This window comes from Gobio gobio, assembly GCF_949357685.1.
Source record: "Gobio gobio genome assembly, chromosome: 2".
Taxonomy (NCBI): domain Eukaryota; kingdom Metazoa; phylum Chordata; class Actinopteri; order Cypriniformes; family Gobionidae; genus Gobio; species Gobio gobio.
The window spans coordinates 20271062-20290430 of NC_137098.1; the positions used below are offsets into that span (position 1 = coordinate 20271062).

The 19369-nt window shown below is 39.0% G+C and overlaps 1 protein-coding gene across 4 annotated transcripts in view; it reads right to left on the reverse strand.

The window, feature by feature from the left end:
- Positions 1-548: 548 nt before the first annotated feature.
- LOC307138715 (receptor-type tyrosine-protein phosphatase delta) overlaps positions 549-19369 on the reverse strand; it is a 185600-nt gene continuing 166779 nt past the window's right edge. For all 4 annotated transcript variants that reach the window (XM_079837245.1, XM_079837243.1, XM_079837244.1 and 1 more), the window contains 7 exons: positions 13531-13816; positions 12090-12268; positions 11878-12004; positions 11111-11236; positions 10192-10346; positions 6111-6246; positions 549-3326 (listed from right to left, as the gene is read on the reverse strand). In XM_079837245.1, coding sequence (XP_079693371.1) covers positions 3258-3326; positions 6111-6246; positions 10192-10346; positions 11111-11236; positions 11878-12004; positions 12090-12268; positions 13531-13816 — 1078 coding nt within the window. In that variant the 3' untranslated portion in view covers positions 549-3257. The remainder of the gene's footprint in view (positions 3327-6110; positions 6247-10191; positions 10347-11110; positions 11237-11877; positions 12005-12089; positions 12269-13530; positions 13817-19369) is intronic.

Sequence of the window (19369 nt, forward strand, 5' to 3'; positions counted from 1 at the left end):
GATAGTAAAGTCGACTCGACGCATCTCTGTCTCCAGTCTCCTCACTTATAACACTCCACAGATTTTTGTTTTTCTTACACAAACCCATCAATTTGCTTCAGAAGGCCTTTATTAACTTCCAGAGCCGTGTGGATTAGTTTTATAATGGATGAATGCACTTTTTTGGGCTTCAAATTTTGGGCTGCCATTCACTGCCATTGTAATGCTTGGATTAGACAGGAAATTTTTGAATATAACTTTAACATATTCGTCTGAAAGAAGAATGTCATATAGGCTACACCTAGGATGGCTTGAGGGTGAGTAAATTATGGGATACATTTCTTTTTTGGGTGAATTATCCCTTTAATTGCAAGCATAGAGATGCACAGTAAAATCAGCGCACAAATCTATGCGTCAGTAGGATTTGCTTAAACTGTGACCTAATAATAATAATAATAATACGAATAAAACTCTACTGTGATTGTTCCCCCTATAACAGAGTTGAAGAATTGAGCAATTTAGTCCCATTGATCGTCCAGGCCCAGAAGAGAGAAGGAAGGAAACGCATGTGCATAACACTTACATTTTTTAATAGAATTCATTTATAACAAATGGAACTTGTGTCAGCAAAGTACAGAAGGACGGCTTCTCGTACAGATGTGTCTTTTCACCAATGTCATCTAAGTATGAAAATAAAAAGCACTCCATTCATTCAGAGGAAAAAAAAAACAAATCAAAAAACATTTTACATTTACAACTAATTAGAGGTAATTTTATGATTCTTTTTTTAACAAGCCATTTTTTCTTTACAACTGAATTGAATTAATTTCAGTCTATGCATCCAGATGTGAGAGTAACAGGGAGCTTAGAAACACCACGTGCACGTTTGCGTTGGCGACGCTTCAGTCTTTCAACCGGCTGAACGGGGGAAGAAGTGACACTTCGAAATCACCTGCTAAAGATGCTCTTTTCGCAACCGATTAGCTTTTTCTTAATCTTTTTTTCTCTTCTTTTTCTCTTATTACTTGGGTAGTCTCTTTTCTGTGTTATTTACATACACACCAAGTGAAGTTTGAAGGAGATTCGTACAGTTGGGTTCAAGTAAAATCCGTAATGGGTGCGGAATCAGTAGGGCAGTGCATAGAGATAAAGAGATACAAAGTGCAATTCTTCCTACTCGCCCCCACTGCAGTTGAACTCATGCATATTCAAATAAGATCCAGAACAGTGAAAGAAAAGCCGAAATGGAGCAGATTGCACATTGAAGCGCTGAACACTAGGTGGCGCTGACAGTTACATGAGACTATGCAACAGCTGCTTGTTGCTCAACATTGTAACCCAAGTGAGACGATGAAAACATTTGAAATAAACATCAAAATAAGCAAAAACATTGATTTCGGACTGACAATAAAACGCTTCATCTATTCGAAACAAGAAAGGGGGGAAAAAGCATCTGGAATGCACATCCACAAAGCCAGTGAGGTTCAAGGTTCAAAAAATAATATTCTTGTCTCAAAATTCGCATGTTAAAATACTTAGTATCTTATCGCCTAGAGCTCTGCAGGATTTTCAGAATAACTTGGTTCTTTGAACTAGAGGTTTTGAGGTTCATCTTCCACTGCCTAAAATTAGCAAAGATGACGGGGAATTTGATGCTAAATCTTGGCCTTTAAAAAGACAAAGTCAATAATTTTTCCCAAGATTCTGCTCATGCCATCTGGGAACTCAAAGTATATAATGAGTAATACAAAATAAATGATTTAACAGTATCGGGCCTGGCGGTTATCGAACACTTTTCTTTCTTTTTCGTACCCTTGTCATTTTCTTTTTCTTTTCTCTGAGCCAAATTAAGGCCACAGAAAATTAAACAGTAATGATGGAATTACGTATTTGCATATATAATTTCATATAATATAAATCCGTACACGAAATCAATCGATAAATACTCGTACATGAACTACTGAAACTATACACGTTGTTAAATGAATATCGTAAAAAAGAACAGGCATAAATATAAGGCACTCTAAATGCAAAAGAATGAACACATGGACGTTTTGTGGCCTAACAGATGCACGACGATGACGATCCATGAGGTTGTGAATATGACGACATTCACCCCGTCCTCGTTAAACAAACGAGAATCGAACCCTCTGGCTGTAAAACAGATTTATTGCACAAGAAAAGATGCGTTAAACGTAGTCTGTGTCCGTTCGTCCATCCGTCTGATGTGCATTCCAGCGGAAAACGTCCCTCCAACGGATTAACAGAAACCCACCATCATTTCCATATATTATTATATTTATATATCTATATCTCCTCGCATATTAGTCATGTTTTGTGAATATACATTTCAACATTATATAAATAAAGACATCATCTCTTTTAATATCTCTCTCTGGAAGAACTGAGATATCTTCTAACCTTTATACTCTGCCCACCCCATGATTCAGCATGTGTGTCTGTCTGTGTGTGTGTGTGTGTGTGTGTTCACAAAACTAAATGCCACAAACCACCAGCAAAACAATGAAATAAAGAAGGGCACAGAGGTGCAAACATCAGGACATTAGAAAGAAAAGAAAAGAAACATTGTTTAAAAAAAAAATACGGTCAGTTTAAACTGATTTCTGTCATTAAAAAAAAAATTAAAAAAATTAAGCACAGTCACAGAACTTAAAACAAAAGCTGTGTTATTTGTGTCATTTCTCCAGACATCTAATCTAACGTTCAGTGCGTCGTAGTTATTACTTTCAGCTCTGTCCGTTTGTTTAGTTTTCTTTTATGATGATGATGATGATGGTGATGATGGTGATGGTGGTGATGAAGTCTCCTCTCTTCATCAGTGACATATCTCCTTGTATTGATTGTGGAACAAAACCAACTCTCTTTACAATGTGTATCGAGCTCCCCGTCTCACAGCGTCTCTGCGTTCATTGACTCCACAATGTTCCTTTATGATGTGTTCATGAATCCTCGAAGCAACGATTATTTCTGCGTAATGCTTCAGCAGTCTAGATTCACCTGTCTGAAATTATTATTATTATTACTATTTATTTATTCATTATTCACTTTTTGAAATCATGTCGGGGTGATTTTTCTTGGTCCACCTGGATATTTGTCTTTTATTGTCATTTAAGTATTTCTAGGTTTACGTTGCACATCCAACATGTAATCGAAGAGTTTAAGTTCTTTTCACAAGCAGGTATTTATGGCTCAGAAGAATTAAATGACCGCTGGATGTCCGATGGCCGATCCGTCTCCCTGACAGCGTGACGAAGATCTTATGTTGCATAGTGGTCGAAGCTCCCGAGATACTCCAACCCGGCTCTGTAACAAAACTGGTACTGATCCTGAGAAACAGAGAGAAACGGGTGAAATCTGTGCCACATCAAACACTCTTTCTTTTTAATGAAGATTTATTAAGAATCTTAATGTATGTTGGACATAATTCAGAAAGATAACAGGGTTGATGGTAACAGCTGTTTAATTTTAACGTGAAACTTTTGACAATTTAGTTCTGATATTTTTACATGTATAAACTTTGTCATTATTAACCATTTACTATACAAAATCATGGTGACGGCTAATATTTGAAGATAATCCCTTACTGACAAGCATAACACATTTGTGACCCTGGACCACAAGTCATAAGTCGTGGGTACATTTGTGGAAATAGCCTACAATACATTGTATGGGTCAAAATTATCGACTTTTCTTTTATGCCAAACATCATTAGGATATGAAGTAAAGATCATGTTTCATGAAGATATTTTGTAAATTTCCTACTTTAAATATATATATTAGTAGTAATATGCATTGCTAAGGACGTCATTTTGACAACTTTTCTTAATATTTAGATTGTTTTGCACCTTGTTTTGCAATATCATAACAAACCATACATCAATGGAAAGCTTATTTATTCAGCTTTCAGATGATGTATAAATCTCGATAAAAAAAGAACGCTTCTCCAGAGAGGAATCCTTTTATTTTTAATATTCATGAGTGTGCTGCTGCGCGTCTCTCTCTGTGTGTAATAAGCACAACTAGTTGTGACAACACATAGTTGTGCACCCACCTATAGGTGCATATTACTAACGCGCAGTGTAAACAGCGCAGTACTTCCAGAACGCTGGCTTACCATTGGCCCACGCTGTTCAAGTGAGCACCACGACGCATGTGTATGAGTCGTTCTGCCGTAGAACTAAAAAGTGCTGCACTGTTTACACTATGTCAACAGCGTAAAAGAGTGTGACACAGGCTAGAAGATGTTGTTGAATAAAGTCGTTATTTTTGTTTGTTTTTTGCGCACAAAAAGTATTCTCGTCACTTCATAAAATTAACTGGAGTCACATGGACGATTTTAATAATGTCTTTACTACCTTTCTGGGCCTTGAAAGTGTTAATTAAATAGCTGTCCATGGAGGGGTCAGAGAGCTCTCTGATTTAATCAAAAATATCTTATTTTATGTTCCGAAGATGAACGAATGTCTTATGGGTTTGGAACGACATGAAGGTGAGTAATTAATGACAAAATTAAAATGTTTGGGTAAACTATCCCTTTAAGTATATTCAGCAACACTTCCATTTGTTAATATACTGTACGTATGATGTTAACAGGGTTGATGTGTAACCTGAAGACGCAACTTTAGCCCCCAGTTTCACAGACAAGGCTTAAACCTAGTCCCAGACTAAAATGCGTGTTTGAGCCGTTTTAACTGAAAGCAACTTGGAATCTCAAATTAAGTTAGTGCCATTATTTTGTCTCAAAATGCACACCAGTAATGTTTTTTTTATTTCTCTAAGGCATGTTTATAAATGTTACTTAAATGTCCTAATTAAACTAAGGCTTAATCCTGGCTTAATCTAAGCCCTGTCTGTGAAACCGGGCCTTTTTTTAATAATGCATTGTTAACTACAATCTAATATTATATATAGACAAAGACAAAATACCTTATTATATGGTCATATATTTTGCTCTTAATAAATATGCATATTTACCGATATAACAGAAAGTTGGGAAAACAGAAACCTCCTCAGAAAGAGTTTATGTTAAGGTTCGCTAGACTTCATAGGAAATTTACTGGGAAGTGTATTTGATAGGCAGTTTAAAAAAATTCCAATTACATTATTATTATTATTATTGCAAAATGAAAAACTAAGCAGGATTTAAACATAAAGAAACTATGCCTCATTTGAAGTGCAATCTTTTGGTAAAGCACATCAGTGATGTGACATCTTCTGAGCAGATTTTATGGATTTCTCTGTGAATTCACGGATGCGTGGCTCCTCTCATCTCCATAGCAACACATCAGCTCAGCGGTCTGCGACGTGAAGGCTTGCGCGCGCAGCTCTAATGCCGCCGCTTTTGTGACGTGCATTTTGCTGGCGCTCCGAGGTGAAAAGGAGGGATTGTGTTGTGCCAAGCATGATATTCGAGCCTCATCACTTCGCTGTCGCATTGAACGCGGAAAATAATTTTACCCCATTGATGCTAGAAAAGGCCATTGTGGGGGTTAGCTGTGAAATTGCTTATCTGAACCAATTTGCATGGCTAACCTGAAGGGTTTGTCATTATAAATGAGAATGAGCGTTTGCGGGCCGTACAAAGCCACGTTCTTTCCCTCATCAGTGTCACAAACTCAATGCACACGTGTCTCTTTATCTAACTAAAATCATAGAGGACATCTGAAAGATGAATCACTAAGCTGACCTGAATGTTATTAGCTGTTTTAATTTGATACGATGCTGAAAGCTTGAGAAAGTATTTTTGATCCTGATTTAGCCTGTTAACCGTCTTGAACTGAATTTAGTTGTAATTTATGAATGCTTTGGAATATAAGACATATGGTTGGTTTGTTTTTTAAAGAAGACACTCATCATTTGCAGAAGTGAAAGCAATAAAAGTTAAAGAACTAAGTTTTTATTTGATACAACATATATATTTTACTAAATAATTTTGTTGTGTTCCAAATTTTAAGTTGATATCACAAAAATTGAGATGTTTTAAAGAAGCATTCCCATGGTCCAATTTCAAAATGGTTTCCACAGGATGAATTTTGAGCGTGCCAACTGTACTGGGACACTGATAGTTAACAAGTTTATATTTTAAGTCAAAGTGTGAATCTGTGACATACTTCAGTCTGGACCATCGCCGGCCGCTGTGTTCTTAACATCTTGACCGTCTGGAAGATGTCCACCACGCCTTCATACCGCATCCGCTCCAGAACGATACTGAGTGTGATGAAGACTCCTGTCCGGCCCACGCCAGCACTGCCGAGACATTCAACAAACCAATCAACACACAGAATATGATTCATAATCTGAAGAGTTAACAGATTTGTGCCACATGATCTTCAGATGATGCCTCACGAGAGTTGTCCACTGGATGTTTGATATTTCAAACCTTGTAACATGCAAACAAGAGTGACTGAATCTAATCAGGATGTGAAGTGTCTTGGCAATATTTTTGCTCATTTAAGTTAAGGCAAAACCATAGTTTTTCATGCACTGGTAAGTTTTGAGGTCTATTTTGCTTCATAACATGTCTTCTGTCAGACTAGTGGAAAGAAAACAACCAAAATACACATTTAGGGCCAGATTTACAAAAAAGGCCAAATTAGCGTGAGAGCACAATCCCATAAAAGAGCCGATAGAAGTGGAAAGTTCAGCGCGTGATATGACGATACACAAATTAATGAAAACAGACGAAGGCGGATCATTTCCATAATGACCAACGCAATCTACCAAGAGCAGCGCAAATTAGCGTTCGGTTTAGGACATGCTTTTTGTGGGGCAGTAAATAAAGTAAATTTTAAGTAACTAAATTGATGAGCGCAAAACCTTAGTAAATCACCTTGCATGATTCATTTAAATACACTCCTCCATAAATGTTGCGTCTGAAAGGGAAACTCCTAAAAATGCATATGCAATAAGGTCAGCCGCAAACATAACCCTGTCCATGCCTTTTCAGTGCTAATTTTTCACAGCAAGTCTTTAGTAAATCCTGACAGTAGTTTTTTAACACCAAAAGAGGGTTGGCACTGGTGCAAACTGTTAGTAAATCTGGCCCTTAGATGTTTATTTTATTACACTTTATCTATATGTGTTTTTTCTAGATTTCAATTTCAATTAATTTCTTTAAAGGCAGTGAGTTCCCTTTCGAGGGAACTTTGACGCTGCGTCATCGAGTTGATGCTACCATGCCATCAAGACCATAAAAGGGCACAAAATCACCAGCTTTGTCTTTTTAGAAGCAACATGTCTTTTTTGTGTAATCGTTTGTCAAAATTGTACGTCCTGATAAGAGTACTAAGAGTCCTGAGAATGGAAAGCAAGAAATTTAAGAGGTGTGTGCCACTGTGCCCCACTTTCTTACAGGTGATGACTCACAGGATCTCTGTGTTGTTTGTTTGGGAGCGGAGCACACACTTAGTAGAACTCAGTTCTCGAGGGGGCTGACTGTGTTCATTGTGCATAGCATATATTGAAACATACCAATAAAGAGTTCTTAATTTCTGTCTACCCTGATGGAGTTTTGGTTCCTTGCCACTGTCGCCTTTGGCTTGGCTTGCTCAGTTGGGGACACTAAATGTTCAACTAAATATTCAAATAAATATTCAACTATATTACTGATCTGCCCGCATTGTCACTATATGATAATTGAAATGAGCTGGATGACATCACCGTTTTCTCCAGAGTGGCTGTACAGCCGAATCAATTTTTGTTGCATTTTCCTGTTTAACACTGTGAAGCTGCTTTGAAACAATCAGCATTATAAATAAAGGTGACTTATCACCTTGTACCTTCACAAAGAGCATGTGTGTGACTCTGGATCCATTGTGACTCCAGAACATCTGTTTTCTGAATTCCAGTCAGAGGAATTAGCATTTCGTTCTCACAATTAGCGTTTTGTTCTCCCTATTTGTTGTCTCAAAGAACTACTTTTCTGGGGTTTATTTCCCACTCGGGTGGAGTCGATCCTTGTCACTATGGGCAACATCAGGTTAGGCCAGGGTATTTTCGTCCACCGATACCAGAAGCTGCTGGGTCTTATGGTTGTAGTCGTGTTAAGGTAGCTGGCACATGAGACCATTCAATGGTGTTTGGTGAGCAGGGGGCTGTGCAACTCCCTATGGTTTGTAAGGTTTATGTGCAGAGGTCTTTGTACCCTAAATCTGTGAGAAGACCCCGGTTTCTAACTCAGGGTCCTGCACTGGGGGCAAATTACAATCGCAAAACTTTTGCTGTTGACACCTCTCTTACGGGCTGGGGGACCGTCCTGGATAGTAATCCAGCTCTGGATTTATGAAAAGGACTTCATCTTTCACGCCACATGAAATGCCTGGAGATGAGGGCGGTGTTTCTAGGGTTGAAACACTTTCTTCCAGACCTGAAGAGCTACCATGTGCTACCATGGGAGTGTATGGAAAACACTTTGGTAGTCTCATGCATAAATCACCAGGGGAGGCTGAGTTTGCATCTCCTGTTCACGTTGGGACACCAGATCTTGATCTGGGCCAAGAAGCAGATATCCTATAGAGGAACTGAGTACCACACTTGAGGCACGTTGTCGTCGTTGTTACGGTGGACGTCTTCCTTATAGCGGTCCTGGACGATCACCTAGTTGTGGCAAGCAAGAGCCGTGGGAAAAGAGTGAGGCCAGTGGCACGAGTGTTAATGAGTCACAGGGTTATGCACAGTTATGCAACATTGGGTCCCATGCTTGGGGCATGTTATCATCGCAAGGGTTATAATGGACGCCCCCTTATGGGCTGGAGTACAGTCTGGAATGACCACCTAGCTTATATAGTATGGTCTGTAATGACCACCCAGCTTGTAGCATAAGGGTTACAATGCCATGACGCACGTTCAAAGTTCCCTTGAAAGGGAACGTTTGTAGTTATGTGTGTAACCCGGTTCCCTGAGAAGGGAACAAGATGCTGTGTCTCTTTGCCATACTTCGCGCATGTCTGCATGGCTTCTTCAGACAGATAGAATCTGGGTTTTCCAAAGAGGTAGGGGCCCCACTTTATATTAGGTGGCCTTAACTACTATGTACTTACATCAAAAAATAAGTACAATGTACTTACTGTGTTCAAATTGTATTGCAAAACACCTTTGCTGATATTGAGGTGGGATACGGGTAGGGTTAGGTGTAAGGGAAGGGTCAATAGGGTAATTACAAATGTAACTACAGAAATTAATTACAGACGTAATTACATGCAGGTTTATTTAAAAATGTAAGTACAATGTAAAGACATGTATGTACACAAAAATTGCAATGTATCAAATGATTGATTAAAATGTTAGTACATAGTAGTTAAGGCCACCTAATATAAAGTGGGTCCGAGGTAGGTGCATTTTTATGGTCTTGATGACTTGGAACACTTCGTAAACCAGACCTCCGTTGGCCAACAGATTGGTGTGATTTCCTGCAGTCAGTTTTTACAGTTTTATATAGTTATCTAAGTCACAAACCCCTTGCAGAATATGCAAAAATGTTAATTATTTTAACAAAATAAGAGGGATCATACAAAATGCATCTTATTTTGAATTTAGTACTGGCCTGGATAAGATGTCAATAAGTTATCAAACACTTCACAGTCTTAACTGCATATATAAAAAATTGAATATAGATGAATCCTTATTAAAGCTACAAAAGATCAGTCAAGAGCAGTGAGTGATTTTCTCTTTGTCTTTTGTTCTTTGATTAACATTAATGACCGATATCACAGCAGCGGGTTTATTAGGCTGCTGTCACTTTAAGATCTGAAGCACATGACGCGGATCCGGATTTGACACGCATCCGATGTCCTCACATCTCTTTTCGTTCATTTAACACTTGCTTACAAGGATACTTGACAAAGCTGACATTCGTGTGTTTTTGTCCATTCAAGCGCGAAAGAGAACTCAATGTGTCACGCGCTTTCTGAAATGGGATTCTGTGCTGTGTTATTTTAATTTATTTTAAACAGTTTTTTGTTTTTGTATAAGCTAATTTTGACAGACCTACATATTAGAATTATATAAATTATTATTAAATACATACTATAATATAACATTTTAAATATATAAAATAAGGTATATGTTATTCGATAATATTTTGTCTAACACATTTAATAGTTGTCTGAACACAAGACAAGAGTTTTGTGTACTGATGGAAAATAACAATCTGCTCGGCTCTGTTTTTCTCACACAGCCTTGTGTCTTTCTTACCTACAGTGGACCGATATGGGTCCATCCTGACCAAACTGCTCTTTCGTTTTATGCACTTGGCCGATGAAGTCGATGAAGCCTTCCCCTGACTTTGGCACGCCTTGTTCTGGCCAGTCTGTGAACTGGAACTGTCTGACGGTCCGTGACTGTCCGTCCTGAAAGAAGAGAGAGACACAAACCAACATAAAGGAGCTGCAGCTGCTCCTCGACGCTTTACACCAATCCATTACATTCACATTTATGTGCGGCAGACGCTGCACTTGTCAAACACTGATGCGAACATGACCCATGCTGAATGCTGAATGAGGACTGAAAAGCCCAATACACAATAATAACTAAAAAATATATACTGAAAACAACCATTAAAAATATGTGATTTTAAGTAAAATGTTATGATTTTACAGTTTTTTTTGTTATTTATTTTTATAAATTGATGCATTTATTCAGTAAGGACACATTAAATTGATCAATTATTTATTTGTATATGGTGATATAGTATTTACATGGTACACCAAGAACACCATGGTATTACCCCGATACATTTCAAAAACATAGTATCACCAGTTTTTAGTGTTTTTCTGTTAGCAGGAAATGAGGCTTCAGCCACCCACAGCTCAGACGTGTGTCGCTTCACCTGAGCATGGGAATGAGTGATTCTAGACACTAATTCCTCTGACGTGGGCGGCTGAACAGGCTCCTGATTAGAAGCTCAGAGAGTTTGCCTTTCTTTAGTGATTTTGTATATCCAAGATAAGCAACGCAAAAGACAGAGACAGATATAAAATGGCACGAAGGTGTGAGTGAGGGTGTTTATCAGAATAAACACTGTGAGGGAATTAGACTCCTGGACACAGATGCTCTCAGACTGAACATGCACTATAACACAAATTACAGTAGGGTCCAAGGGTCTGCGTCTTACCCTGGCGTCCGTCACTTTGAACTCTCTCAGGATGTACTGGGGCATGTTGTATTCGGCCATTGGATCCACAACAAAGTACTGATACCTGGCTGAACGCTCTGCTGGCCAGTACTGATGGCACTTTTCCTGATGGACAGACAGAATACAACAGTCTGTAAGCCTAAAGCATTGGTACAAATAATAGCGTTGGCAGGAGCAATCACTGAGTGAAGAAAATGACCAGAAATCTATCTGAAAGAAAACCTCACTGGTGTTTTCTCAATGGTGTCACAATCATGAGAATCACGGCATCTCTAAACAGATGAAATTTGGAGAATTTTCTTGGCAGACGGCTCCGAAGGCTTTCAAATCGCTTTCATGGTATTTTGATGTTGAAACAAATTTGAAGTTGAAATCATATGTGACCATTTTGAATTGTGATTGTAGTCTGCAGAGTTGCCAAGATAGAAAAGGTCCACATTTTCTGAAGTATCTTTGTCTTGTTTTCCAGAAAAATATGTACATATCCTTAACAAAAGGGTACATTTACTTCTAGTCTTTAGAGTTGCTGAGATAGAAAACATACACTTCAGTTTTTTGTCATCTCCATTTTTGCTTTTTGTATCCAGAAGATTTTTTTTTACAGAGAATTTTTAATTAAGTTTATTCGTCTTCACCCATTTCCAAATTGTCTAGTTGCAAGCACAAACCTTTAGTCCAGTTGCAAGGACAACATTTTATCTGATTTCGAAACAGATTTAGATGTTTAGCAGTTGTCAAACACTCACTCTGCCCATCTCTCTGAGTTTGGTCAGCATTACTACGATGGTGGAGTTGTGTTCCCAAAGCATCCTCCAGAAGTCTTCTGTGGTTTCGGCTAAAGGACCCTGCGTTGCGATGTAAGCCTTCTGTTGCCTGACGATACAGTAAGAGAGGTAACACATTTAGCATTACATTCACATGCACACGCAGACAGACACATCTAGGCTGTTCTGCTCACCTGTATCCATCAATAAAGCTGGCATTGATGTAATCGGAGCCCTCAACTCCTCTGATTGGCTGCAGACAGACACGCGTGGACTCGTAGGGCATGATGTTAACCAGTCGGTTTTTGAATTTGTTGCAGGGCAGATTGGCACTGATGAACCGTGAGGTGTGAGCTTTTGTGTTAGCTAACCGCTGCAAGAAACAAATAGCAAACGGCATTAGAATAAAACCTAGCAACATTTTGTCTAGACACACAGTGATATGGGCTTGACAACAGATATGATGCTACATACGTTTGAAGCTTATTAAGGCCTTGTGGACATTTGGGCAGTTTGAAGAGTAATTTGAGATGCAGACTAAATGCTTTCAGATGTTCTACTATAAACTAGAAAGATACAATTTGCTAGGTGGTTGCTATGCGTAGATTGATAGACAGACAGACAAACAGATTTTGAGTATGTTGATATTAAACCAGTACACGAACACAGTGTTCAATGTCAATGTTTTTAACGGTTTTGAACTTGGTCATGAAAACAAGAGAGTGAAAGCTTATGTGAAAAAAAGCGAACAAAGTAAAGTTTAGTGCTAGTGTGAGAACGGCACAGGGATCTCTGGGTTCCTGAAGGAGAAACCACAGGCCCCACACTGTCTCTGCGGCTGGTGGAGAGAGAGCTGGAGAGTCGGCGTGTGGTGGCCTGAGACGGTCCAGAATCCAGCAGCCAAGCCTCACCAGCGGGGTCAATTCCAGGGCTGGGGCTTTGCTCGCTGAGCGATCATGATGTGGCATGACATTCGATCACCTTCTTACTCTGAGTAAATAGATTTCTGTTTGACAAACTGCAGGCCGTGTAAAATGTGGCGGGGTTGAATAACAGAGGAGAGACAAGCAGCTTCCTGTGGCAAAGCTGGCGGTTCTGCTGCAGTCATTCTAGGAAGGAGGAGCCAGAGTTTGTGGTCGGATGTCTGTAAATTTGTGACATGATCGCACCTCTTCTGTTCAGATGTGAGTTTGATCTAGAGTAATCAGATGAGTCAGTGGATGGGACACTAGATAGATAAACTAAACAAGATACTGCACTATTTTAACAACCTCTCTTTGCTGGTAGTGATGAAAAGGGCAACCATTTTGAACCCATTCATCCAAACAGTTTGCGTCTATGAATTAGTATAAAGACAGACGGATAAAATTATACAGAGTGAGATGGATCGATAGACAGACAGGCCGATAGATAGAAGATAGGAGATGGATAGAAAGACTGACATGGAATGATATATAAATAGAATGATAGATAGGACTTTAGAACTAACGATTGATGGATGGATGGATGGATGGATGGATGGATGGATGGATGGATGGATGGATGGATGGATGGACGGACAGACAGACTTGGAATTTTATTTATATTATGGTGACAGTCGTTAACAATCCCATCTCCCGCTTACATCCATCTTACCTTAAACTCCAGCTCCATTCCGGTAACATTCTCTCCAGACTCGATTTGTGTGAGCTTCTGGATGTAGGCGTACAAGTTCCGGGCAGGAACCTCAGTGGTCCCGCAAGTGACGGCCTCCTGGAGCGCGTCGTGAATGAAGACGTACTGGTCTTCCGTCTGGACCATGTAGTTCCTCTGTGCACGCATGAGCGTCACGTGGCCATAGATGTCCACCGTCTTCTCATGTTTAATTCGCTCCAACATGGCGTCGATGACAATGAAGCAGCCAGTCCGACCCACGCCGGCACTGTCAGCCGAAACAGATGAGAAACAAAGATGAGGACAAAGGATTTGTGTATTTTGTGTTCAGGTACTTTGATTGGTTTTGTTGACAATGACTATGTTTACATGTACTTACATGCAATTCTCAATATAATATTGAACCGTTCGGTACGGCATTCACGGTTCAATACGCGCTTGTGAATCGGTTTTGCATTTAATAAACTATTTTTCTACTCATTCTATAATTTGCCTCCATCCCAATATACCGAACAATGCGACATACATTCACATCACACGTTAGTGTTGAAGTTATACTCACGGAACACTATAGTTGTTCACAATCATGAAAGTTCATTATTTGCATGGATTTTAAAGCCTTGCGCATAGGGCACCATGCGCTTTTCTGAGCGCGCGCACTAAAAGCCTGTCAAACAAGTGATTACTGGACTAAGTGGTCTTACTGCGCTAATACTGTCAAATACACACAAGTTTAACATAAACACAGTCGGTTATGTCTAAAGTGAAAGTAAAATTGGCGTGTGTCTGTATATTAGATGCGTGCAAGTCTTAAATTGACAGCAGGGCAGCCAAGTGAACACGCTGCAGCTTGTCCTTAAAGGGACAGTTCACCTCTAAAATGATGTCATTATTTACTCACTCGAATGTTGTTCCAAACCTGTATTAATTTCTTCTGTTGAACACAGACAGTTGAATACCAGACAGTTGATGGTAGCCATTGACATCAATATTATTATTTCCTACAATGGGGACCACCAACTGTTTGGTTTCCAACATTCTTCAAAATATATTTTATGTCCAACAAAATAAATTACTTTATTCAGGTTTAAAACAACTTGAGCGCGAATAATAGATGAGAGAATTTAAAATTTTGAGTGAACTATTCCTTTAGTGGTTAATACAACAACAAAAGACAAAGAGAAAATCACTCACTGCTCTTGACTGAAAAACTTTAATACAGTAGCTTTAATAAGAATCAATGTATATTTTATAGTGAAGTCCCTATTTAGTGTTTTATTTTTACATTTATTCATTCAATTTCATACTTAAATGCTAATTTACAGCTCTGAGCTGCCAGTGTAAATCTTTACATATATTTATTTTATATTATACAGTACACTAGGAATGTGTAAACGTTTTTTTTAAGTAAAGTTTTAGGTTTAAGCAAGGGTTTTCAAGTATTTTAAGTAAAATAAAGAAAGAGCATTGCAATAAAAAAAATAGTATTTTTTCTCCTTAAGCTCTTGCTGTTCCTGTCGGCTAAGAATAGAATAGCAAAAAACTGATGTGACTAGCCATCAGAACCGAACCGAACCGAACCGAAAACCATGGTTAAAAAACCGAGGTATGTATTGAACCGTGGAATAACTGTATTGTTGCATCCCTAATGCAATTATAATGATATTTAGGCAATATAATGATAGAAAAACTTGGTGTATGCTGACTTTTATCTCAATAAACAGGCATGTAAACACTTTAATCACAACTATTCAACTAGTGCACATGTGCTTGTGACACACAGTAAAGAAGGCATATTATATTTTTGGGGTGCTGAAGAAACCGAGTTCATATTGACAGCATTGAACAACATGAATATAATGCAGTATATTGATGGACGAAAACATTTTAGGCGCTTCACTGAAAAAATCCAATACATCCATAGAAATGCAAGAAATGCAAATACACATTTGATGCAAGTAGATTAAAACAGTGGCCAGTAATACACAGACTGTATGTGAGTTCATCATTTGTGCTGTGCATTGGTGTTATGTGGAAAATGGTGGTAAAAATAACCACAATTCTTAGCAAAAAATCAGAGTAAAAAAAAATTGCATGTAAACCGGATTGAAGAGGTTTGCTCATGTCATGCCAACATCTTACACAGTCCTTACTCTGATTATTGGAAATAATCACATTGGTGCAGTGCACATGTAAACATAGTCAGTGAGTGCTGTGTCAAAGTTTCACTATATTTCTGTCATAAACGCAAAATATTTGCCGCAGTCAAACAGTATTTAATGGCAGAGATTCTGCTGAGTGGATGAAGCGTTCTTGACTCGGTTTGATTGCCATACACCTGTGCTCGCTATCAGAGGAAAACAAGCCCTCCATTTAGCCTCTTACCCTCTCTAACCTCCATCTACAGACTCTAAAATCCTCCATCTACTTTGCTCTTTCCATCACTTTGAAGAGGCCAACGCTTTGCTAACTTCCTAAAGCGCCGCAGCTGACGTCAACCACCGACACCTGAGATCAGAGCCCTTCATTAAAGACTACATACGCTCATATTAGACTTGAGCACAGTGAGATTTTTTAAGTAACGGCACACTTTAGCTGGAATAACACATGCAGAACTTTCATTAGTACATACATAAAGTTTCCAAAACCCAATTTTAGGAGCTCCTGACATGAAGACCATTCACAAAGACCATGCCGGAATCTTATTAGTTCAGCTCTTTGAGTCAGCTTATTAGTCCTCACAATTATTCACCCCAAAACCAGATACCAGTATACAGAAACTTAAAAAGGACCTATTATGCCCTTTTACAAAGTTTTGATTTTGTTTTTGGGGTCTACTAGAAAAAGTTTTAATGCTTGAATGTTCAAAAAACATAATTTTTCCCAAATTTTACATAGTTGCACCTCCTCTCTTCCCAGTCTGTCAGTAATGCTCTGTTTGGTTCCTGTCTCTATAGCACTATTCTGACGGGATTCGTTTTACAAGGGTAGATAGAGTCATGTAATTCTACCACAGGACGACTGTCATATTAATGGCCAATTCACATGGGATGAGAAATCTCAGTAAAAATACCAGAAGTGGGAGGGGTAACTCGACTTAAAAGCCTCTAACAAGTGCGTTCGACCTTCTTTTTTATCTGAATGGTTTGCGGAAAACACTTGAGGTTTGCAACAGACTTGTCCCACCACCTAGAATGCAACTGAATGCTTCTTCAATCGCCTCCATATTTGAAAAAAAAACACGGAAAACTACTTTTTGAACAGGAAATGACGGAATATTTATGTACACATTTACAGCTATGCGATTAGCTTTACCTGAGGTAATTTTTCCGGACCTTTTTACAGAAGGTAAAAGTCACCATAATCTTTACTGAGATACATACTGGCACATTCGAACAGGACTAAACTCTAGAAACTGAAAAGCTCTGGTTATAATTAATTTACCCCACCTCTCCATATAAAACTAATCCTGTCCGAATATGGCTTATGAAACCCTTCCTTCTGTAAAGCACAATGTGCTCTGATTGGCCAGCTGGACCAGTGTGTTGTGATTTGTCCAGTGGCGGAGCCAGGATTTTTTCATTGGGGTGGCCGGGCAGAATTTGCAAGAGGAAAGACTAAACGCTTCTCCAGAGAGAAATCCTTTTATTTGTAATATTTAAAAATGTTTGTGTGTACCCTGTGTGTGTAATAAGCAGAGTGTACGCGTGTTGTGCACCCGCATATAGGCATACATTATTAACACGCCCTTTAAATAGCACAAAAAATATTTTTTGTTGGTCAATAGCGCAGTCGTTTTCAGTTGCCTCAAAATAACAACATGCCAACGATGTGCCTGAACACACCTCGTTTTCAGAATAGCACGCTCATGGGCGAACAGATGGGCATTTGCTATTTAAACAACATGGCGCTGGACGTGAAAATGATTACTGCGTAGGGCTGAAACCTGCAAAAAACACTTGCGTCGTGCCTGCCCTCGCATTGCGCCGGGTATATGATAGGGCCCTTTGTTTGTGTATTTTAGAATTATTTTTTTTTAAATTAATTTTCTAAATATTTATCGGCCATCGCCTACCCTGCTCTCTAAGATATCGGCATTGGCCATCAAAAAAGCAATAACGGTCAACCACTAATACTAATGCAACTAAACCAGGGCTCTCCTCTTTATTTTGCGTATGCCTTGGGTGAGAATAATTTAAATGAGGAATATTGTGATGTGTCCGTTTCCGGAAGAAAACTCAAGAATGCATTCAAGGTGATTCAGGGAGTTTAGAAACAGTGTTTAATATAGAGAATAACTCCCTTTGCAACGTTGCAGACCTTTTTCTTGCCCAAACAGCATCATTACACACTAAAGAAGGTTGAACGTATAAAGCATTGTAGCATAATAGACCCCTTTAAAAAAACAAAAGAAACCGATTTAAAACAAAACTGCCCTGAAATATCCACTGATTTTAGCAAGGCTTCATTTTCTTTATGCAAAATCAATTTCAGTGGTGAACTATGATGAGGGTGTGTTCTTGACAGGTTTTATGAGATTCACTCAAACATACTTTAGAAATCACTGCTCTGTCAGATTTTCCTCCTCACAAACCCCCCGTCTGTCTCTCGGTCAGTGACCTCTGTGACATTCAATCATGCGATTGGATGGACTTTCTCTTTTGTTGCAATAACGGCTGACTGGCCGTGTGTCCGCGGCAACCCGTGAGTTACAGGTGACAGCGGTAAACGCCCTCTTAACGGCTAACAATGCCCACAGCGAGAGGACACGTGTGGCTATCAGCATCGATTCGGCAGATTTCGCGAAAGCATTAAGCGCATATAAGCATATGCAATCTGAATTTTCATTCTGTGCTGGGAGAATCGTTTAACAGCGTTAAATGCCTCCAGTGCGGTTAATTACCCACAAGTGCTTTTGTTTTTCCTGAAAACCAGCACATATAATCTCCTGCCCACACGTTAGCACATCACATGCAAAGCTTAAAACTTTCTCTGCTCTTCCCGAAGGATGCGTCAACTTTCTGACATCAGCCACGAAATGAAAGAATGAGGTTTTTTAATGGTCAGGCGAGAGCTTGCGGTGGGGGACGGTGTTTTGAGCAGGATTAAAGTCTCGCTGTCGAGCCGTTATCTGATCTGAGCCGAAAGGAATTCAAAGTCTTCGTCCCAATGAATGATATTAATTCCTGCATTCAGCACGCAAGCCAGCCAGAGAAAAGTGGGGAAATAAGGATTTTTTCAATTTCAAGCGCTCCGCTGGGAGCTCTAATTAACTGCCGTATGTGTTATTTTTAAGGGTTTACTAATCCTTGTTTTCTATCTGGCAGTTTTCCGTTGGAAGCTCGTAGCTTGTCTTTTTTGCATGCCTCTCGCTGCCTGATGTTTTTGTGCCGCTTTCGCTTAGAGGGGAATTTAACAGATGGTTTCATATCTGGGTTTTCCATAAATGCAAGAGTGCCTCATGTTCTGCCATGCACCAAAATCATGTTTCTTTGTAGAGAGACACACAGACAAAGTGTGTGTTTAAATCTTGAGACCATCCTTTTTTTCAGTTTTCAACTTAATCAGATATTAGTGCATTAATATGGGTTCTGCTGATCAATGAAAATCACTCGACACGTCTTTACACCACGTATGATACTTTGGTAAGATACTGTTTGCTTGAGTTATTCAATGTCTTACATACAATCCATTTTTAAGTGTTTTGCAGACAAACAGCACCCGAAAAAAAAAGATCAAATCTGGATTTGGAAACACTACCATTTCAATGTTTTTGAAAAAAAGAAGGCTGCATTTATTTGATCAAAAATACAGTAAAAAC